Raw genomic sequence first — 18,017 nt, forward strand, 5'->3', positions numbered from 1 at the left:
ATCCCAATCAAAATTGCACCAGCATTCTTCTCGAAACTAGAACAAGCAATTCTAAAATTCATATGGAACCACAAAAGGCCCCGAATAGCCAAAGTAAATTTGAAGAAAAAGACCAAAGCAGGAGGCATCACAATCCCAGACTTTAGCCTCTACTACAAAGCTGTAATCATCAAGACAACATGGTATTGGCACAAAAACAGACACATAGACCAATGGAATAGAATAGAAACCCCAGAACTAGACCCACAAACGTATGGCCAACTAATCTTTGACAAAGCAGGAAAGAACATCCAATGGAAAAAAGACAGTCTCTTTAACAAATGGTGCTGGGAGAACTGGACAGCAACATGCAGAAGGTTGAAACTAGACCACTTTCTCAACCATTCACAAAAATAAACTCAAAATGGATAAAGGACCTGAATGTGAGACAGGAAACCATCAAAACCCTGGAGGAGAAAGCAGGAAAAGACCTCTCTGACCTCAGCCGTAGCAATTTCTTACTTGACACATCCCCAAAGGAAACGGAATTAAAAGCAAAAATGAACTACTGGGACCTTATGAAGATAAAAAGCTTCTGCACAGCAAAGGAAACAACCAACAAAACTAAAAAGCAACCAACGGAATGGGAAAAGATATTTGCAAATGACATATCGGACAAAGGGCTAGTATCCAAAATCTATAAAGAGCTCACCAAACTCCACACCCGAAAAACAAATAACCCAGTGAAGAAATGGGCAGAAAACATGAATAGACACTTCTCTAAAGAAGACATCCAGATGGCCAACAGGCACATGAAAAGATGTTCAACGTCGCTCCTTATCAGGGAAATACAAATCAGAACCACACTCAGATATCACCTCACGCCAGTCAGAGTGGCCAAAATGAACAAATCAGGAGACTATAGATGCTGGAGAGGTTGTGGAGAAACGGGAACCCTCTTGCACTGTTGGTGGGAATGCAAATTGGTGCAGCCGCTCTGGAAAGCAGTGTGGAGGTTCCTCAAAAAATTAAAAATAGCGGGGCGCCTGGGTGGCGCAGTCGGTTAAGCGTCCGACTTCAGCCAGGTCACGATCTCGCGGTCTGTGAGTTCGAGCCCCGCGTCAGGCTCTGGGCTGATGGCTCGGAGCCTGGAGCCTGTTTCCAATTCTGTGTGTCTCCCTCTCTCTCTGCCCCTTCCCCGTTCATGCTCTGTCTCTCTCTGTCCCAAAAATAAATAAAAAAAACGTTGAAAAAAAAATTAAAAAAAAAAAATAAAGTAACAAGTACGTTTAAAAAAAAAAAAAAAAAAAAAAAATTAAAAATAGATCTACCCTATGACCCAGCAGTAGCACTGCTAGGAATTTACCCAAAGGATACAGGAGTACTGATGCATAGGGGCACTTGTACCCCAATGTTTATAGCAGCACTCTCAACAATAGCCAGATTATGGAAAGAGCCTAAATGTCTGTCAACTGATGAATGGATAAAGAAATTGTGGTTTATATACACAATGGAGTACTATGTGGCAATGAGAAAGAATGAAATATGGCCCTTTGTAGCAACGTAGATGGAACTGGAGAGTGTTATGCTACGTGAAATAAGCCATACCGAGAAAGACAGATACCATATGTTTTCACTCTTATGTGGATCCTGAGAAACTTAACAGAAACCCATGGGGGAGGGGAAGGAAAAAAAAAAAAAAGAGGTTAGAGTGGGAGACAGCCAAAGCATAAGAGACTCTTAAAAACTGAAAACAAACTGAGGGTTGATGGGGGGTGGGAGGGAGGGGACGGTGGGTGATGGGTATTGAAGAGGGCACCTTTTGGGATGAGCACAAAGTGCCAAGGGACATAAATATATTGGGGACTGTTGGAAAAAGAGCAGTCAGCGAAGAAAACAGTACATTGTCTCACAGAGTTCCTAGCACAGAGTCAACAGTGCCAAATGCTGCAGAAAAGTTAAAAAAACAAAAAAACAAAAAAACAAAAAAACAACAATGAGAGATTGTTATTGAATATAATGATGTCAAGATGTCAGAAGCCATTGGCAAGAGCTGATTTGAGAGCTGTTTCGTGGGAATGAATAGATGGCAAGGAAAACCGTAGAATGGCCATGAGACGTAAACATTGAGGGGCTGACTGTATCGCATACGTGGTTGTTATGGGTTAAATTGTATGCCTCCAAAAGATGTGTTGAAGTCCCAACCCCTGTGAATATGATTGCATTTGGAAAATAGGGTCTTTGAGGGTGTAATTAATATCATGATGGAGTAGGGTGGGCACTTAATCCAGTATGACTGGACGCCGTGTGTAAGAAATGGGAACAAAACAGACACAGGAAACCCCACGCGATAATGGAGGCAGGGAAGGTGTTAAATAGCAAAGCCAAGGGAACCACCAGGAGCTAGGAAGACGACACCTGATTTCAGACGTCCAGCCTCTGGAACTGTGAAAGAATAAATTTCTGTTGTTTTAACGCACCCAGTTTGTGATACCTTGTTACAGCGCCCCGAGAAACTAATATCATGGGGATTTGGGCAGTGAATGTGAGATGAGCTAGTTTATGAAGTTTATATGATTAGGTAGCTTAAGAAAGGAGGCAGTGGAAAATATTTCCCTATATTTAATTATCAGGGGTGTCTTTAAAAAGGAGGGAGGAGAGGGGCGCCTGGGTGGCTCAGTCGGTTAAGCGGCCGACTTCGGCTCAGGTCACGATCTCACGGTCTGTGAGTTCGAGCCCCGCGTCGGGCTCTGTGCTGACAGCTCGGAGCATGGAGCCTGTTTCAGATTCTGTCTCCCTCTCTCTCTGCCCCTCCCCTGTTCACGCTCTGTCTCTCTCTGTCTCAAAAATAAATAAACATTAAAAAAAAAAAAAAAGGAGGGAGGAGAGAAGATAACTATGTTAGAAGTCATAAAATAAAGAGGGGGCTGGATTTTAGAGTAGGTTGTAAGACTAGGTTGAGAGACTGTGCGGTGGGATTGAGTTTAGCAAACACTGGCCCACTTTCCTCTGGGACGTTCACAGGCAGTAGAGACAGTGAGAGGGAAGCCAGTATCCTGTGGTCTCTGAGTTTTCAGCAAAACGGTTAAGTTTACGTACTGAAAAGGCTAAAGTGCAGAAGTAGGGCTGAGGACCCCAGGAGAGCAGGAAGACAAAGAAGTAGATGAAAAGATCCGTGAAGTGTGTGAAGACGGCCGGGTTGATGTGTGGGCACTTGCAAATCCAAGTTTGGAGGAATTGGGAGCTCAAAGAGGTACTACCCAAGCATGTATCAAGTGCAGAGGTTTGGAACAGAAAAGGTCCAGCCCCCATAATACATGTGGAACAGAGACCCAGGGATTTCATGTCACCTGCCAAGCTGATGAGTGACAGATTTGGAATGTAGGTCTCAGACTCCTAACCTTGTAAACACTTCACTGCACCATATTTTAGATTAAAATCCCTAAAACTGTGGAAATAAATTATCTTTTAAACGGAGTTACTAAGAAGGTGTATGATAGTCTCAGCTTCACTGTTTTCTCTGTCCTTATTTTACATTTTTTTAATGTTTATTTATTTTTGAGAGAGAGAGAGAGAGGCACAGTGTGAGTGGGGGAGGGGCAGAGAGGGAGGGAGACACAGAATCTGGAACAGGCTCCAGGCTCTGAGCTGTTAGCACAGAGCCTGACGTGGGGGCCCGAACTCACAAACTGTGAGATCATGACCTGAGCCGAAGTCAGAGGCTTAACCAAATGAGCTGCCCAGGTGCCCCCTCTGTCCTTGTCTCTCATGAATGGTTATTAACTCCTGTATACATCCTAGGAAATGTATCGATGACAGTAAAAAATCATGGAATGAGATTTTCAGGATTGATAAACAAGGATTATTTACAATCTGAGAATGTCCAATTTATGTGCAGCTGGAAAAAAAAAGCAACTCAATCATTCAAGGTCCACCATCTTGCCTAAACTATTAAATTATGAAAACAGGTATTCGATATTTCGACTAACATAATTTTCATAGTGGTAGTTGAGAGTGAGGGGCTGGGATCCAAACCCTGCTGTAGACTCACATGTTGGCTCTGCCTGTATTTGAACATCTGCAAATAACTTCCACCCTTAAGCCCCACTTTTCAAATCTGTAAAAGGTTGCAAATATAATACTTCATACTTCATAGGTTTACTTTCAATAGTAAATAAGGAAATTTACTATTCACATACTTTCTAGCACATAGGAAACCAGTCAGTACAAGGAGCCATTTAGCTGAAGTGCAAAAGTTAAGTTTTAGGTGAAGACTCATCATGTGAATTATGCCGATTTCTGAGATGATCGTCCCTCGTCTACCCTCTATCTGCCCACCTTCTATTCTTTTTTGACTTGGGTGTCTAATTTTCAATCCTTAAAAGCTCATAGAGACTAACTCAGCACCGTGGGCTTTTCTTCCTTTTAGAATCTGATCTTTTTTTTTTTTTTTTTGTGAATGCCAGAAAGAACAATAAACAAATACCACGTGCCATGCTTAGCCAACCATCCATAACTACATACTCCCCACTGAGTAATTGGGCAAGAAACACATGGGAGGAAAAAAAAAAAAAAAAACAACTTATCAAGTAAAAAACATTTGGCAGGATTTTTCCACATAGGCTGTGACCTGTTTTCAGAGGCCAAATGGAATAAAAACAGTTTTAAAACAGGCAAACATTTGCAGAAGAGCTTTTGAAGGATTCTTAGCTGTTCTTCTAGACAAAAAGAGAACAGTGAATGAGAGGTGCTTCTAAGCTCCTCACTCATTGTCCTGACAGTAAGTCAGATTACATTCCACTTTGCATAAGGTAAGTAAGGCGTAAAGTGTACATATAGCCAATGCCAAACATTTTGATTGACATTGTTAAAATTATTTTATTGTTCTGAAATTTCTAAATTATTGTATGTTTTATATGGTAGACCTGATGAGTGATTTAATTTTTTAAACTCAGTTATATAGTGTTTTAGTATGATAGTAAAATAGAAGAGAGACTCAGAAGTGTGTACGAATATAATTAATTTTCAGGGGGTCAGCTTCATATGTCTCTGGTTAGCCTTTTGAGAATTTGCTGAGTTTTACTTCTTGGGAGTGTGTTGGCATTAGGACAGGTTATTTTTCCCCGTGGCTTCTTTTTTCTTTTAAAATGTCCTTGTGGGTAGCTTATTGAGCTATTCAAACAGACCTCGAAGATAAATGTTTTGACTTAGAAACTTTCTCAAGTTAAAATTTATAGATTATTTTGATATTTATAGCTTTACCTTTTCTTTCATCAAAAAAAAAAGAAAAAGAAAAAGAGGAGGTTCTCTGAACACTGTTATTATGTATAACATCAACATTTATTCAAATTAATTTAAACGACCAGAGTTCTGATACTGGCCAAATTCCAATCTCTGGAATTTCACATTGAAAATACAGAAGGATCCCTATTATACATCATGGTGATCTACAAATCAATTACTTCAATAATATCCACTGACATGTTTTTGGTTTCCCTTTGTATTTGTCTTACATTCTTACTACATAAAAGAGGACTCATGAATTTAAGAGGAGAAATTAGCTCTTTGGATTCTAAGAATGACTATCATTGTTATTTGAATTTGCTTTACTCAGTGGTTACCTAGATATTAAATAAGCATGCAAAAGTGTGCCATTCGATGTGCAGACTGCTGGTGGGCAATTCTCTGACCAAAAAAAAGAAAAGAAATGCAACCTCCCCCCCCCCAAAAAAAAACCCACCAAAACTGGATATGGTTTTATTTATTCTTTTTTTTTCTTTAAGTAAAGAGCAAAGTGTTTTTTGGATTCTAAACATCTCTAACATCCTATTCCCTGATATACTTTAGATTGTTGTAATGTTGAGATTTGGCAGAAAAAAGTTACTTCTGAGACAAGAGAGGAAAGACCTCCTATACTGCCACCATCATCACTCATTGCCATGAGAGCCTGGAGAGAAATACTTAACCGCTGACAAGATAATTTATGTTTGTTAATACTTAATACTTAAAAACAAACCAAAAACCTACTGAATGTTTTTCTGCAGTCAAATAAGGCATCAAGTTAATGTACTTAAAGCTATGTTTTCAAAGTGTTCAGAAGCTTTTCTGTAATTGGGGTTATTTTGGTCTTTTTTTTTTCCTTCTAGTTACTGCTGTGCAATATTTACTTCACCCTCTCTTTCCATGAACAGAAGAAAATGATTAAAAACAAGATAAGCGTGTATCAACAAACTCAGGCCCTTTTATGCAAGAATTTCCTTAAAAAATGGAGAATGAAAAAAGAGAGCTTATCGGTATGGGTCACAATGTCTATTTTCCCGTATTTAGTGAATGAAAACCATCATTTAGTATTATGCTGTTTGTGTTGCTTTTTTATGTTCACATTCCACAGGCTAGTTGATTTGGAGTTCTAAATAAAACATTTTGCAAATATTGCAGAATAAGATATAAGATATATTGCAGAAAAGGATAATACTTATGGTGAATTGATGAGATTTAACTGAAGGACTCAGATGATAGCTCCTGAAAAACAAAGTAACGTTTCATTTACTTTGATTTACTTCATTACTTTGATTTATGTTTCTGATTTACTTTGAGCCAACTTCAGTGTTAGGGGAAAAAAATGAAACAAGTTAGGCAAAATGAGATAGATTTTAAATGAGTAAACCATTGTACTCTACGGGGATGTTTGGATTAAGATTCTATTAATTAGGAGTGCTGAGCGAAAAAAATCTATGAGGAAAAATTGGGGAACTCTTTTGGGATCTTTTCAAGACTATACTTTTTGTAAACACAGAGTGGTTTCAGGGAGCAGCCAGATCGATCTCTGTCAGTATCTTTGCATTCTGTTGAGTTCCTCGCATAAGGGCATAGACATTAGGGTGAAGACATTTGCTAAATGTTACCTTGAGATGTATCTGGGGCTGCCTTGGCCACGTTGAGGCTGTATTCTGTTTAAAAATAGCAAATAACATTTCACTGGGAGTTGGCAGAGTTCAGATCGTTGTTTGCTTTCTCTGTGAGTGCTCTTGAAACAATTCAGTTCTAATATTTCAGCTGCTGTATCGATGAGGGGTACATTTTTGGTAATCGCGTCACCAGAATTTTAAAGGCAACTTATCAAAAATGTTTTAAATTTCAAAATGTAGAAATAAAGCCACATCCTATCCTATTGACCCACAACCCAGAGTTGACGAGGGTTGACCTCTTGGCAACTTTGCCTTCTTTATCTTTGTGTCTCTCCTCTTCAAGATATGGGGCGCCTGGATGGCTCAGTGGTTTGGGCTTCTGACTTTGGCTCAGGTCATATACCCTCACGGTCTGTGAGTTTGGGCCCTGCATTGAGCTCTGTGCTGACAGCTCAGATCCTGGAGCCTGCTTCCAATTCTGTGTCTCCCTCTCTCTCTGTCCCTCCCCAGCTTGTGCTCTCTCTCTCTTTCTCTCTCTCTCTCTCTCTCTCTCTCTCTCTCTCTCTCTCTCTCTCTCTCAAAAAATAATAAATAAACATTTAAAAAATCCTTCAGCTAGAACCTACAAGAATTAAAAACCTATTCTACATAACTACTAATACACTTCACAAAATTAGCCAAAATTGCATACGATCATCTCAAGTTCAATTTTCTAAAATTTCCTGAAAAATTCTTTTATAGTTAGTTTCGATAAGCCAGGAATCAATGAGACCATCTCATACCTTGTTGAATATTCATGTTCTGCATCTATCTGATTGCCACTCATGCTGTCATTTAATTCATTCCTTTGCCTTCTACGTTTCTTTAAACAGAAAATTAGGTTGGAAGATGGGATTAGCTTCAGGCTGAGCATTTTTGGCAGGAATATCTCATACGTGATGCTACGCACTTATATTGCATCACGTATGAGGGCATACACTCAATAGTGGCTCACTACTGGGGATGCTGTGTTAGTGGGTTAAGATCAATGTGCATGTTTGATATGATTTCAAAGTTGTGTACTTTTGAAATTGGTATTTGGGGAAGGCAAAAGTCGGAGAGAGAAATGAAACTCAATGCTCAATGATAGTACTTTCTGTCCTCAAATGTGTTTGCATGTTTCTTGGTATCTGGACCACATCATAACTTGACTCGTTTTTTCTTTTGTGTACTGGAGGAATGGACAATAACATTGCTTCTTGGGCTATATTTTTGCATCTTTTCGGAATTCTTCAGAGCAACCCATCTTCCTGAACAGCCTCCTCGTGTCCTGGGACGTGTGGATGAATTTAATGACTCTGATCTGGTGGTGGCATATACCCCAGTCACTAATATGACACAGAGGATAATCGATAAGATGTCTTCAGCTTCGTTTATGAAAGGTGTGTTGCCCAATGACCAGTGTTTCATTATTATGCAATCTGCACATGTTTAACTTGAAGTTTATTGTGCAAATTGAGTTTATTTGCCTAGCCTATGGGTCAGTATTTCTCAACTGGGGCAAAGACCTTTATTCTATATGCCATGTGGGGGTTGGTGTAGGGTTACAGGTGAGGGTAGGTGGGTGAGAAGTGAAATCGGCTTAACCTGGGGTTTTTCAAATCACACATACTCCCTTCAGCCCTCTCATCCTTGAAATCTGTGCTCTTGTGGGTCATCATTAGTGTATGTTCTGTACTCCAAAAAGTAAGGTGGGAATAGGAAAACAAGTTTGAAGCATATTCTAGATGATTTCGCTTTTTATCCCCGACCACTTTCTTCCGTTTTTTTGTGATTCTTCATGGCAGCTTCTGGATCTCTGACTTCTGCCTGTCTCCCTTACCCACATCGGCCATGTGCTCTGACTGAACAGGGTTCATTCTACCCTGATCTGGTTTTCCATGCCTCCCCTATTTGGTCATTTACCACATCTCTTTTTAACTTGGGAAGCATTTCCAAAAGCCACAGGGATTAGTCTCCCCGCCTGCACAGTGTAGGCTCTTTGCTGCCTTTTTAAAAAATGTTTATTTACTTATTTTGAGACAGAGTGTGTGAGTTAGGAGGGGCAAAGAGAGAGGGAGAGAGAGAGAATCCCAAGCAGGCTCCCCACTGTCACGGGCTCTATCTCACAAACTGCAAGATCATGACCTGAACCAAAATTCAGAGTCAGGCACTTAACTGACTGAGCCACCCAGGCGCCCCAGCTCTCTGCTGCTTTTAGTCCTTGGAGTCTCATGGCCCACTGGGTCCATCTATCCTTTTCTAATAGAAGCCCGCAACTCACCTGTCGTGCCAGCCTGTTCTGGTCATAGCTCCTCTCATGACAACTCATTCTACGTTTGTCTGACTCGTGCTGTTCAGCCCAAATACTCATGTTTGGACCTTGACATTATTTGTATACCTCTAGAGAAAAGCAGTGAAATTAGCATTGTTCTCATAAAAATTCCACAGCCTTGAGGTACCTGCCTGGGTGGCTCAGTCAGTTAAGCGTTGACCTCGGCTCAGGTCATGATCTCATGGCTCATGAGTTCAAGCCTCACGTTGGGCTCTGTGCCAACAGCTCAGAGCCTGGAACGTGTTTTGGATTCTGTGTCTCCCTCTCTCTCTGCCCCTCCCCTGCTCTCACTCTTTCTCTCTCTCTCAAAGGTAAATAAACATTAAAAAAAAATTTTTTTTAATTTCACAACCTTGCTTCATGTTTGGAAAGATGAGTAGTTTTGAAAGATATAGCTACACTATGAAATTGAGTATGTTCTCCTCTTCATGCAGACATCATCCTGAGTGAGCTCTAAGTACTGTGTTAAAATTAGAGAAAATTTTAGAACATAATACATGAAAATATAAAAAAGTATTTAAATAGGAGATCATAAATTGGACATCAGAGGTTTCCAAATCTTCCACTAGTAATGGATTAATTATCCACTTATTGGATGGATTACTTCTACAGATTATAAACTCATCCCTTATGAACGTTCTGAGCTTAATTCTTACAAACGGTTCTTAACTCCAAAGAACCTGTAGGTGGACTGTAACTACTGGTTTTGAAAAGACATTATGTCATTTACCTCTTTTCACATATTTACAGAGCGTAAAACAATAGGAAAGACTTTCAGTAGGTACTTTGCACCTACTCAGGGATGGTATGTGACGCCTAATAAACAATTACAACTTGGTTTTGTGTTCTCTAGTGACGAGCTGATATGATCCTTTATATTTTTTCTTGTGTGGCAGGAAGAAAAACCATTGGGGTTGCTGATAAAGAAATGATGGATACAGTACTTTTAGAAAGCCATCATGAAATGGTGGGAGTTGTGTTTAACGATACTTTTTCATATCAGATGAAGTTGAATTGGGCATATGAATTTTCAATTGCAGAAGAACACTCTGAATACTCAGGTAACTACAGAAGAATTATACAATCTGTTTTGCAACTTCATCAAATCCCCAGTTGGTAACGAATGATAGAAACATTGATCAAATTTAAAAAAAAAGTAATGTACTTTTTATTCCTGCACTTAGTGATCAGTCTTTCCTGTAGGAGGAGTCCAATGATTGTGGCCACCGTGCGCTAATACGCTTCTTTCTGCCAGTTTTGCAGAAATGCTTTAAACATGCTCTAGACTGTATATCCATGGGCTCTGAGCGGGCCTGTAGACATTTCACTCTAGAGCCAAAGTGAAAGGTCTTAATCCCCATGTATTGATGGCATTGCACAACGACGGCATGTTTTTGTCTTTCCTTCAAGAACACTGTTGGGATATGCATGATGACATTTTTTGTTACGTGGCGAGATACTGGCAAAATGGGTTTGTGGCTTTTCAAACTGCGATTAATGCTGCAATTATAGAAGTAAGTGTCAAACTTAAGCGATCTGCTTTATATCTTCGGTATTTTCTATCTGCTTTATATCTTCAGTATATCTTCAGTATTTCCCTATCTTCTTCTGCCTCGCCCCCACACTCTTAAGGGATTGTTCTCTGCTTCTTATTCCCAGAGAAAAAGAAGCTGACGGATGGGAATATCCCCAACTTCCCGACGCAAAGCCTGTTCAACTACAGACCCGCTACTCACAACACCCATCCTTTTCCTTCTACCTCCTCTCTAATGTCTTTCCTCAATTCACAGGCTGAATCCTGTTCCTTCCAACATTATCAGGAAGGTTGCTCAATGGCTTTTCCCTTCTGTCTCCTCTTTCTTCAACTTCCCCCTTTCCTCTAGAGTCTTCTCTTTGGGATCTAAAATTATTAATTTCTCCACGTATTATCAGGACCTTTCCTTATTTCCTCCTCAGGCAAGTACTCTCTAGCTCCCTCCTCTTAACAGCTAAGTTTCTTGAAAGAGTTGTTTTCACGTAGGCCCGACTCAACTCAGAATGACTTCTGTCTCACACCATACCACCCAAATGGCATTTTCTTAGGTTGGTAACAACTCCCATGTTGATTAATGGCTGACATTTTTCATCCCTTATCTTAATTGATCTTTTAACTAAATAACATAGCCTTTACCTGGTCTTCGTGTACTTTTCTAGCCCTTCCTTTTCAGTCTTCTTGCCAGTGTATCCAACTTCATACTCATGCTTCTTTATATCTGTAGTTCCACACGGTTCTAACCTAGGCATCTTTCTCCAACCTCTGTCCTTTCTCTAAACAATGTTATTCATTTCCATAACTTTAATTACAGTTTACATGCTGATTAAGTCGACTTGCAAACCAACAAACTTTTTCTAATTTTTTTTTAATGTTTATTTATTTTTGAGAGAGAGAGAGAGAGAAACACAGAGAGAGAGAGAGGGAGACACAGAATCCGAAGCAGGCTCCAGACTCTGAGCTGTCAGCACAGAGCCTGACGCGGGGCTCAAACCCACGAACCGTGAGATCGTGACCTGAGCTGAAGTCAGACACTTAACTGACTGAGCCATGCAGGTGCCCCATAAACTTGTTCTGTAAGGGGCCAGATCATAAATGCTGTAGGCTCTGGGGCCCAACGTTTACTATGGCACGTATTGAACTCAGCTGTTGTGATGTGAAAGCAGCCATAGACAATAGGGAAATGAGCATGTCTCCGTTCCAATAAAACTTTATTTGCAAAAACAAGTGGTGGACCAGATTTGGTCCATGGACCATAGTTGGCTAACCTCTGCTCTCGTTCTGTGTATCTGCTTACAGAATATCTCTACTTTGATGCTTCCTAAACAATTCAGACTAGTATGTTCAGAGCTGAATATGAGTGTTTTTCTCTTAATGTGGCCGAGCCTTTCAAAAGTTTTCCTATCTCAGTGAATGCCAAAGCTACCCACCTGGGTGACCAACTAGAAACTGGGCAATTAGAGAAAATTTCCTCTGCCTCACCCATTACATCCAATCTGCCATCTAGCCCTGTTCGTTCTAAGCTGAAATCCATGTACTTAACTCCACCACCAGCACCAGTCGAAGCCATCTTTTGGCTTTTGCCGTCTTTTATCTTTTATCACCTTTTGCCTGCCCTATGGGAGTAGTTTATTTCTTTGGCCCCATCTTCTTTCTCTCTCCCTCTTTCTCTCTCCCTCCCTCCCTCTCTCTTGCCATCAGCTTTGCTTCAAGGACCTGTCTCCTGTGCCTCTGACATTCTACACTCCTTTCCTTTGCACATGCTGTTTCCTCTGCCCAGATTTTCTTCTCTATCTTCAACTCTCCCCACGCCCCCCAGCTTTATTTAGGTAAGATCATTATATACATAAATGTCATTTGTTCAGGGAAGCCTTGCCTGTGTTTCATCTCACGGCGCACTCTGCTTCTCTGTTAAGGCAATTGCTCAATTATCATCAAACAATTGATTGTGCAGTGAGTTATCTGATATCTCCCCTTCCTTCTCGCCCCCCCCCCCCATGAAATATAAAGCTTCATGAGAGTGAGGAGTGTTCCTGTGGATCCCTGCTATCACTCCATCACCGATCATAGTATACTATCATAGCATGATAGACATCCAAGCAACTTCTAAAACAGCTCTTAGAAGTAATGTCAACTAATCCCAAAAGTCATCAAGACCGTTCTCATGATATTCATAGTTCACCATATCTTAAACAATGGAAATATGCAAATACTGAAGATGGAAAGAAGGAAAATGTGTCTGGTTTTCTAAGATATTTTTCTTTTTTGCTAATGTATCTTTCTATAGTTAAGGTAATGCATCTGTTTAACATCCCAATTTAGCTCACAACAAATCATTCTGTGATGGAGACGCTGACATCAGTTACTGGAATAAATATGAGGATGCCATCTTTCGTTTCTAAGGGAGAAGTTATAAATACGTGGCTTATTTTTATTTGTATAGTTTATTTCTCACCTTTTGTATACTCTACATCATTAAACGTTACAAAGGAAAGAAAGAAGCATAAGAAGCTAATGGCGGTGATGGGTCTCCGGGAGTCAGCATTCTGGTGAGTTATGTTGCTTCTTTGCCTGTGTATCACCCCTTAAAAAAACAGAGAAACCCATTAGGTTATAAAAGAAAGTTAGATGCAGTCAGGAATTTTTGTTGTGTGCATTCAATTAAGTAATTCGCTCAGTTCTATTGCATTTTAAGATGCTGGCAGTTGAAAATAAGTAAGGACTGTGCTTATGTTTCCCAGAGTTGAAGAATAGGAAATAGGGTGCTTGTTATCAATTAGCTATTGCCAGAAAAATGCCGTATAACGAAATACCCTAAGGGGCGCGTGGGTGGCTCAGCCGGTTAAGCGTCCAACTTCAGCTCAGGTCGCGATCTTGCATTTTGTGGCTTCAAGCCCCACCTCAGACTCCATAAGTGCAGAACCTGCCTGGGATGCTCTCTCCTTCTCTCTCTGCCCCTCCCCAGCACACGCATGTGCACTCTCTGTCAAAGTAAATACATAAACTAAAAAAAAGCACCCCAAAAACCAGTAACCTCAAACACCAATCATTCATTCCTTCTCATTTGTCTGTGGCATGGCTGGAGGCTGGCAGATCTCGTCTGGGCCTGGCTGGGTGTGGATCCACATTTAGGTCTCACCCAAGTCTTCCCACGTGCCTCTCAACCTCCATGGGTCAGCAGTACAGCGACATATTCTCCTCTAATCGCAAAAGTGCAAGAGAGCAAATCTCATTGCACACGCACATTTCAGGCTCCTGCTCGAGTCATATTTGATAAGATTCCATCCATCAAAGCAAGTCATGTGGACAAATCCAAAGTCAAGAGGCAAAGAAGTATATTCTGCCCACTCCAAAACCAAAACAGGCCAAATAGCCAAGCCCAAGATCAGTGATACAGGTAATTATATCCCTTCATGGAAGTGAAACAGGGAAGAAGGGAGTGAAAAATTTGAACAGCAAACTAATTTACCACAATGTTATTAAAACCAATTCATATAGGTGGTCAATAAAGATATTCTTTGGGTGGGACAAAGGATTAGATGAGACAATATGTTTAAAGTACTTAGCACAGGAGCACCTGGGTGGCTCAGTCGGTTAAGGGTTCGACTTCGGCTCAGGTAGTGATAGCACAGTTTGTCGGTTCGAGCCCCGTGTCAGGCTCTGTGCTGATAGCTCACAGCCTGGAGCTTCAGATTCTGTGTCTCCCTCTCTCTCTGTCCCTCCCCCCATTCATGCCCTGTCTCTCTCTCTCTCTCTCTCTCCCCAAAATAAACATTAGAAAAAACTTTAAAAGGGGCGCCTGGGTGGCTCAGCTGGTTGAGCGTCCGACTTTGGCTCAGGTCATGATCTCCCAGTTTGGGAGTTTAAGCCCCGCGTCAGGCTCTGTGCTATCAGCACAGAACCTGCTTTGGATCCTCTGTCCCACTCTCTCTGCCCCTACCCCACTTGCACTCTCTCTCTGTCTCTCTCCTTCTCAAAAAATGAATAAACATTAAAAAAGTTTAAAAAATAATTAAGTACCTAGCACAGACAGTGTTGGTGCTTATAAGGCACAAGGCGCATAGTAAAATGACTCTCTCTGTCTCCATTTATCTGTTGACCCTTTTCCCATACACTTTGAGATAGCATATAATACAAACAGTCATAGCAGCAAACATTGAACTTAACATATTCCAGGGATCACTCACAGTTCATAGTGCTATGATCCTTATTCACAAGTAAGAAGACCAAGGCACAGAAAGGTAACATTTTTACCTAAGAAAAATCCCTTCTTTTAGCCACTATGCTACATAAGTCAAAAAGATTAATAAAAGGAAATTAGTGACAAGGTGATATTTTTCCCTTGATAGAAAAAGCTGTTAGTGAAATGTGCCAACAGAAATGCATATCATATTGTCTTTAGTGTTTTTGAAAAAAGAAAAAAACGTTACGTATGGATCCAACTTTCTAAGTGCCTCAAATGGAGAAAAAACACAGCAGAAGGTTTTCCTGATATAGAACTGTCCAGGTTAGCAGGATTTACATTAGCTAGAGATTTTTAAAAATTGTGTGCTAATGGGGAGAATGTTTGTGAATATGCTCTTCACCCTGGTTCTCATCAAAGACAAGGAAAAGAGATTTTTAAAATGAAATATGAATTAAAAAGTATGGCTTTGACAATCTAACTTCCAAGAGAATACCATTACCAAATGCAGGCATCCCAGTTATTGGAGTAAAACTGATTTATTTCTTATAAAGTCCCCACATTCTTGTATATTTTACACTCTTACGTTTTTTCCCTGATTACACACAAAGTTTGCTATAATCTACTTAACCCAAATAAGGCTCAAGAATGCAGATTTTTCAAAATATGTGCAGAAATTTCAAAGGATCTCCAGAGTAATTTCTTCTATAAAACACTGTGAATAGATCATGAGAATTATTTACAGCACTCTCTTTATAACCATACATATCTGTTATATGAAATTCTAGCAGTTTCAGTTCTATGAGCCATAATTATCTTAACAATTAAGAGAATTTGGTTTAAATAATACATGAATTATGATTAGCTCCTATTGGGACTAATTTTTTTTAAGAGGGTAGAACAGGGAAACAAAGGGATAAAACAAATGATTGAAAACAGAATTTTTTGCTTGATTTTTTTCCTTTATTAGATAATAATTAGCTGTTCCCCTAACATTCTTCAAAGATGACTGATTTCTTTTTAAATTTTTTTTTTTAACGTTTATTTATTTTTGAGACAGAGACAGAGCATGAACGGGGGAGGGGCAGAGAGAGAGGGAGACACAGAATCGGAAGCAGGCTCCAGGCTCTGAGCCATCAGCCCAGACCCCGACGCGGGGCTCGAACTCACGGACCGTGAGATCGTGACCTGAGCTGAAGTCGGACGCTTAACCGACCAAGCCACCCAGGCGCCCCAAAGATGACTGATTTTTTAAATACCGTTAAAAACTCATGGATCTGAATATGCCTAATAGGATTCAAGCCACTATAATTATTATTCTTATTGAACCCTAAATTGTCCCATCTTTGGCCAAAGAGAGTCAAAGGTTAGTTTCAGATTCCTTTTGACAAGATTCCAAGTGGATTTTTTAAAAAATAAATTTCTTGCTACTTTGTGTGGCAAGATTTCTTTTAGTTGGCAAAAGTATGTCAAGAACGTTGCATACTGGGGGCGCCTGGGTGGCTCACTCAGTTAAGCGGCTGACTTCGGCTCAGGTCATGATCTCACGGTCCGTGAGTTCGAGCCCCACGTCGGGCTCTGTCCTGACAGCTCAGAGCCTGGAGCCTGTTTCAGAATCTGTGTCTCCCTCTCTCTGACCCTCCCCCGTTCATGCTCTGTCTCTCTCTGTCTCAAAAATAAACGTTAAAAAAAAAAAAAAAAGAACATTGCATACTAGAAATATTTTTTGGATATTTATTGGATTGGTCATTGTTTCTAGCCTTTGTCAACAGAAGAGATAGAATAATGATATGTATTCTACATTTTCATATAGAATAACACACACACAATTAAAGATAAGTGTCTTATGAATTCATACTGATAATTACAAGTCAAATATAGTTGAAAAGCATTTACTTAACCTCTCCCGTATTTCTACTAGGTCTCCTTTCCTTTGCACTGAGACATACAGAGAAGGTGAGAATTAGAATATCCCTAATTATTCATTTGTTTTATCCAGAAATATATATATAATGGGTCTAACCATACGAATAGTATTACTTCAATACACTAACTGAAAACAAAGTACTGTTTTCCAACAGTCTCTCCCAATCCCCCCCCAATTGTTTATAGTTTATGCATCTATACTGACAGAATACAAAACACACTTTCTCCTTTTAAAACATCGTGTAGGGGTGCCTGGGTGGCTCAGTCGGTTGAGCATCTGACTTTAGCCCAGGTCATGATCTCGCGGTCTGTGAATTCGAGCCCCGCGTCGGGCTCTGTGCTGACAGCTCAGAGCTTGGAGCCTGCTTCGGATTCTGTGCCTCCCTCTCTCTCTGACCCTCCCCTGCTCATGCTCTCTCTCTGTCTCAAAAATAAATAAAAACATTAAAAAATAAATAAAACATTGTGTAGTCTTAGTTCTACAAGTAACTACAATTTTTTCTAATTAAACATTTCATTTGGAGTGGATTCATATACTCAGTTTTTTCCAATTTTATTGTAGAGAGAGAGAGAGAGTGAGCAGGAGAGAGAGAGAGAGAGAGAGAGACAGAGAGAGAGAGAGAGAGAGAATCTTAAGCAGTCTCCATGCTCAGCTCGGAGCCTGATGGGAGGCTCAGTCCCATGACCCTGAGATCATGACCTGAGCAGAAATCAAGAGTCAGACACTCAATTGACTGAGTCACCCAGGTGCCCCGATTCATACAAAGTTTTAAAGAAATTTGTAATGTATATTTATTTTTGAGAGAGGGGGAGAGGGGCAGAGAGAGACAGAAACACAGAATCTGAAGCAGGCTCCAGGCTGTGAGCTGTCAGCAGAGAGCCCGACACGGGGCTCAAACTCATAAACCGTGAGATCATGACCTGAGCTGAAGTCAGACACTTAACCAACTGAGCCACCCAAGTGCCCCCATACTCAGTTTTAAGAAACACATTGCATGTCCTCTTTACCCAGTTTCCCCTAAGGATAACATCTTGCAAAACTATCGTATCATATCATAATACAGTTAAATTATGGACATTGATATAGTTAAGATACAGAACAGTTCCATTGTTCCATTATTATAGCCACATTCAACT

The 18,017-nt window shown here is 40.3% G+C and overlaps 1 protein-coding gene across 1 annotated transcript in view; it reads left to right on the plus strand.

The window, feature by feature from the left end:
• Window positions 1-4,571: 4,571 nt before the first annotated feature.
• ABCA10 (ATP binding cassette subfamily A member 10) overlaps window positions 4,572-18,017 on the plus strand; it is a 74,297-nt gene continuing 60,851 nt past the window's right edge. The window contains exons 1-6 of the mRNA XM_058702726.1: window positions 4,572-4,790; window positions 6,126-6,272; window positions 8,104-8,308; window positions 10,137-10,301; window positions 10,651-10,754; window positions 13,094-13,320. Of these exons, the coding sequence (XP_058558709.1) occupies window positions 6,177-6,272; window positions 8,104-8,308; window positions 10,137-10,301; window positions 10,651-10,754; window positions 13,094-13,320 (797 nt within the window). The 5' untranslated portion in view covers window positions 4,572-4,790; window positions 6,126-6,176. The remainder of the gene's footprint in view (window positions 4,791-6,125; window positions 6,273-8,103; window positions 8,309-10,136; window positions 10,302-10,650; window positions 10,755-13,093; window positions 13,321-18,017) is intronic.

This window comes from Neofelis nebulosa, chromosome 16 (genome assembly GCF_028018385.1).
Source record: "Neofelis nebulosa isolate mNeoNeb1 chromosome 16, mNeoNeb1.pri, whole genome shotgun sequence".
Taxonomy (NCBI): Eukaryota; Metazoa; Chordata; class Mammalia; order Carnivora; family Felidae; genus Neofelis; species Neofelis nebulosa.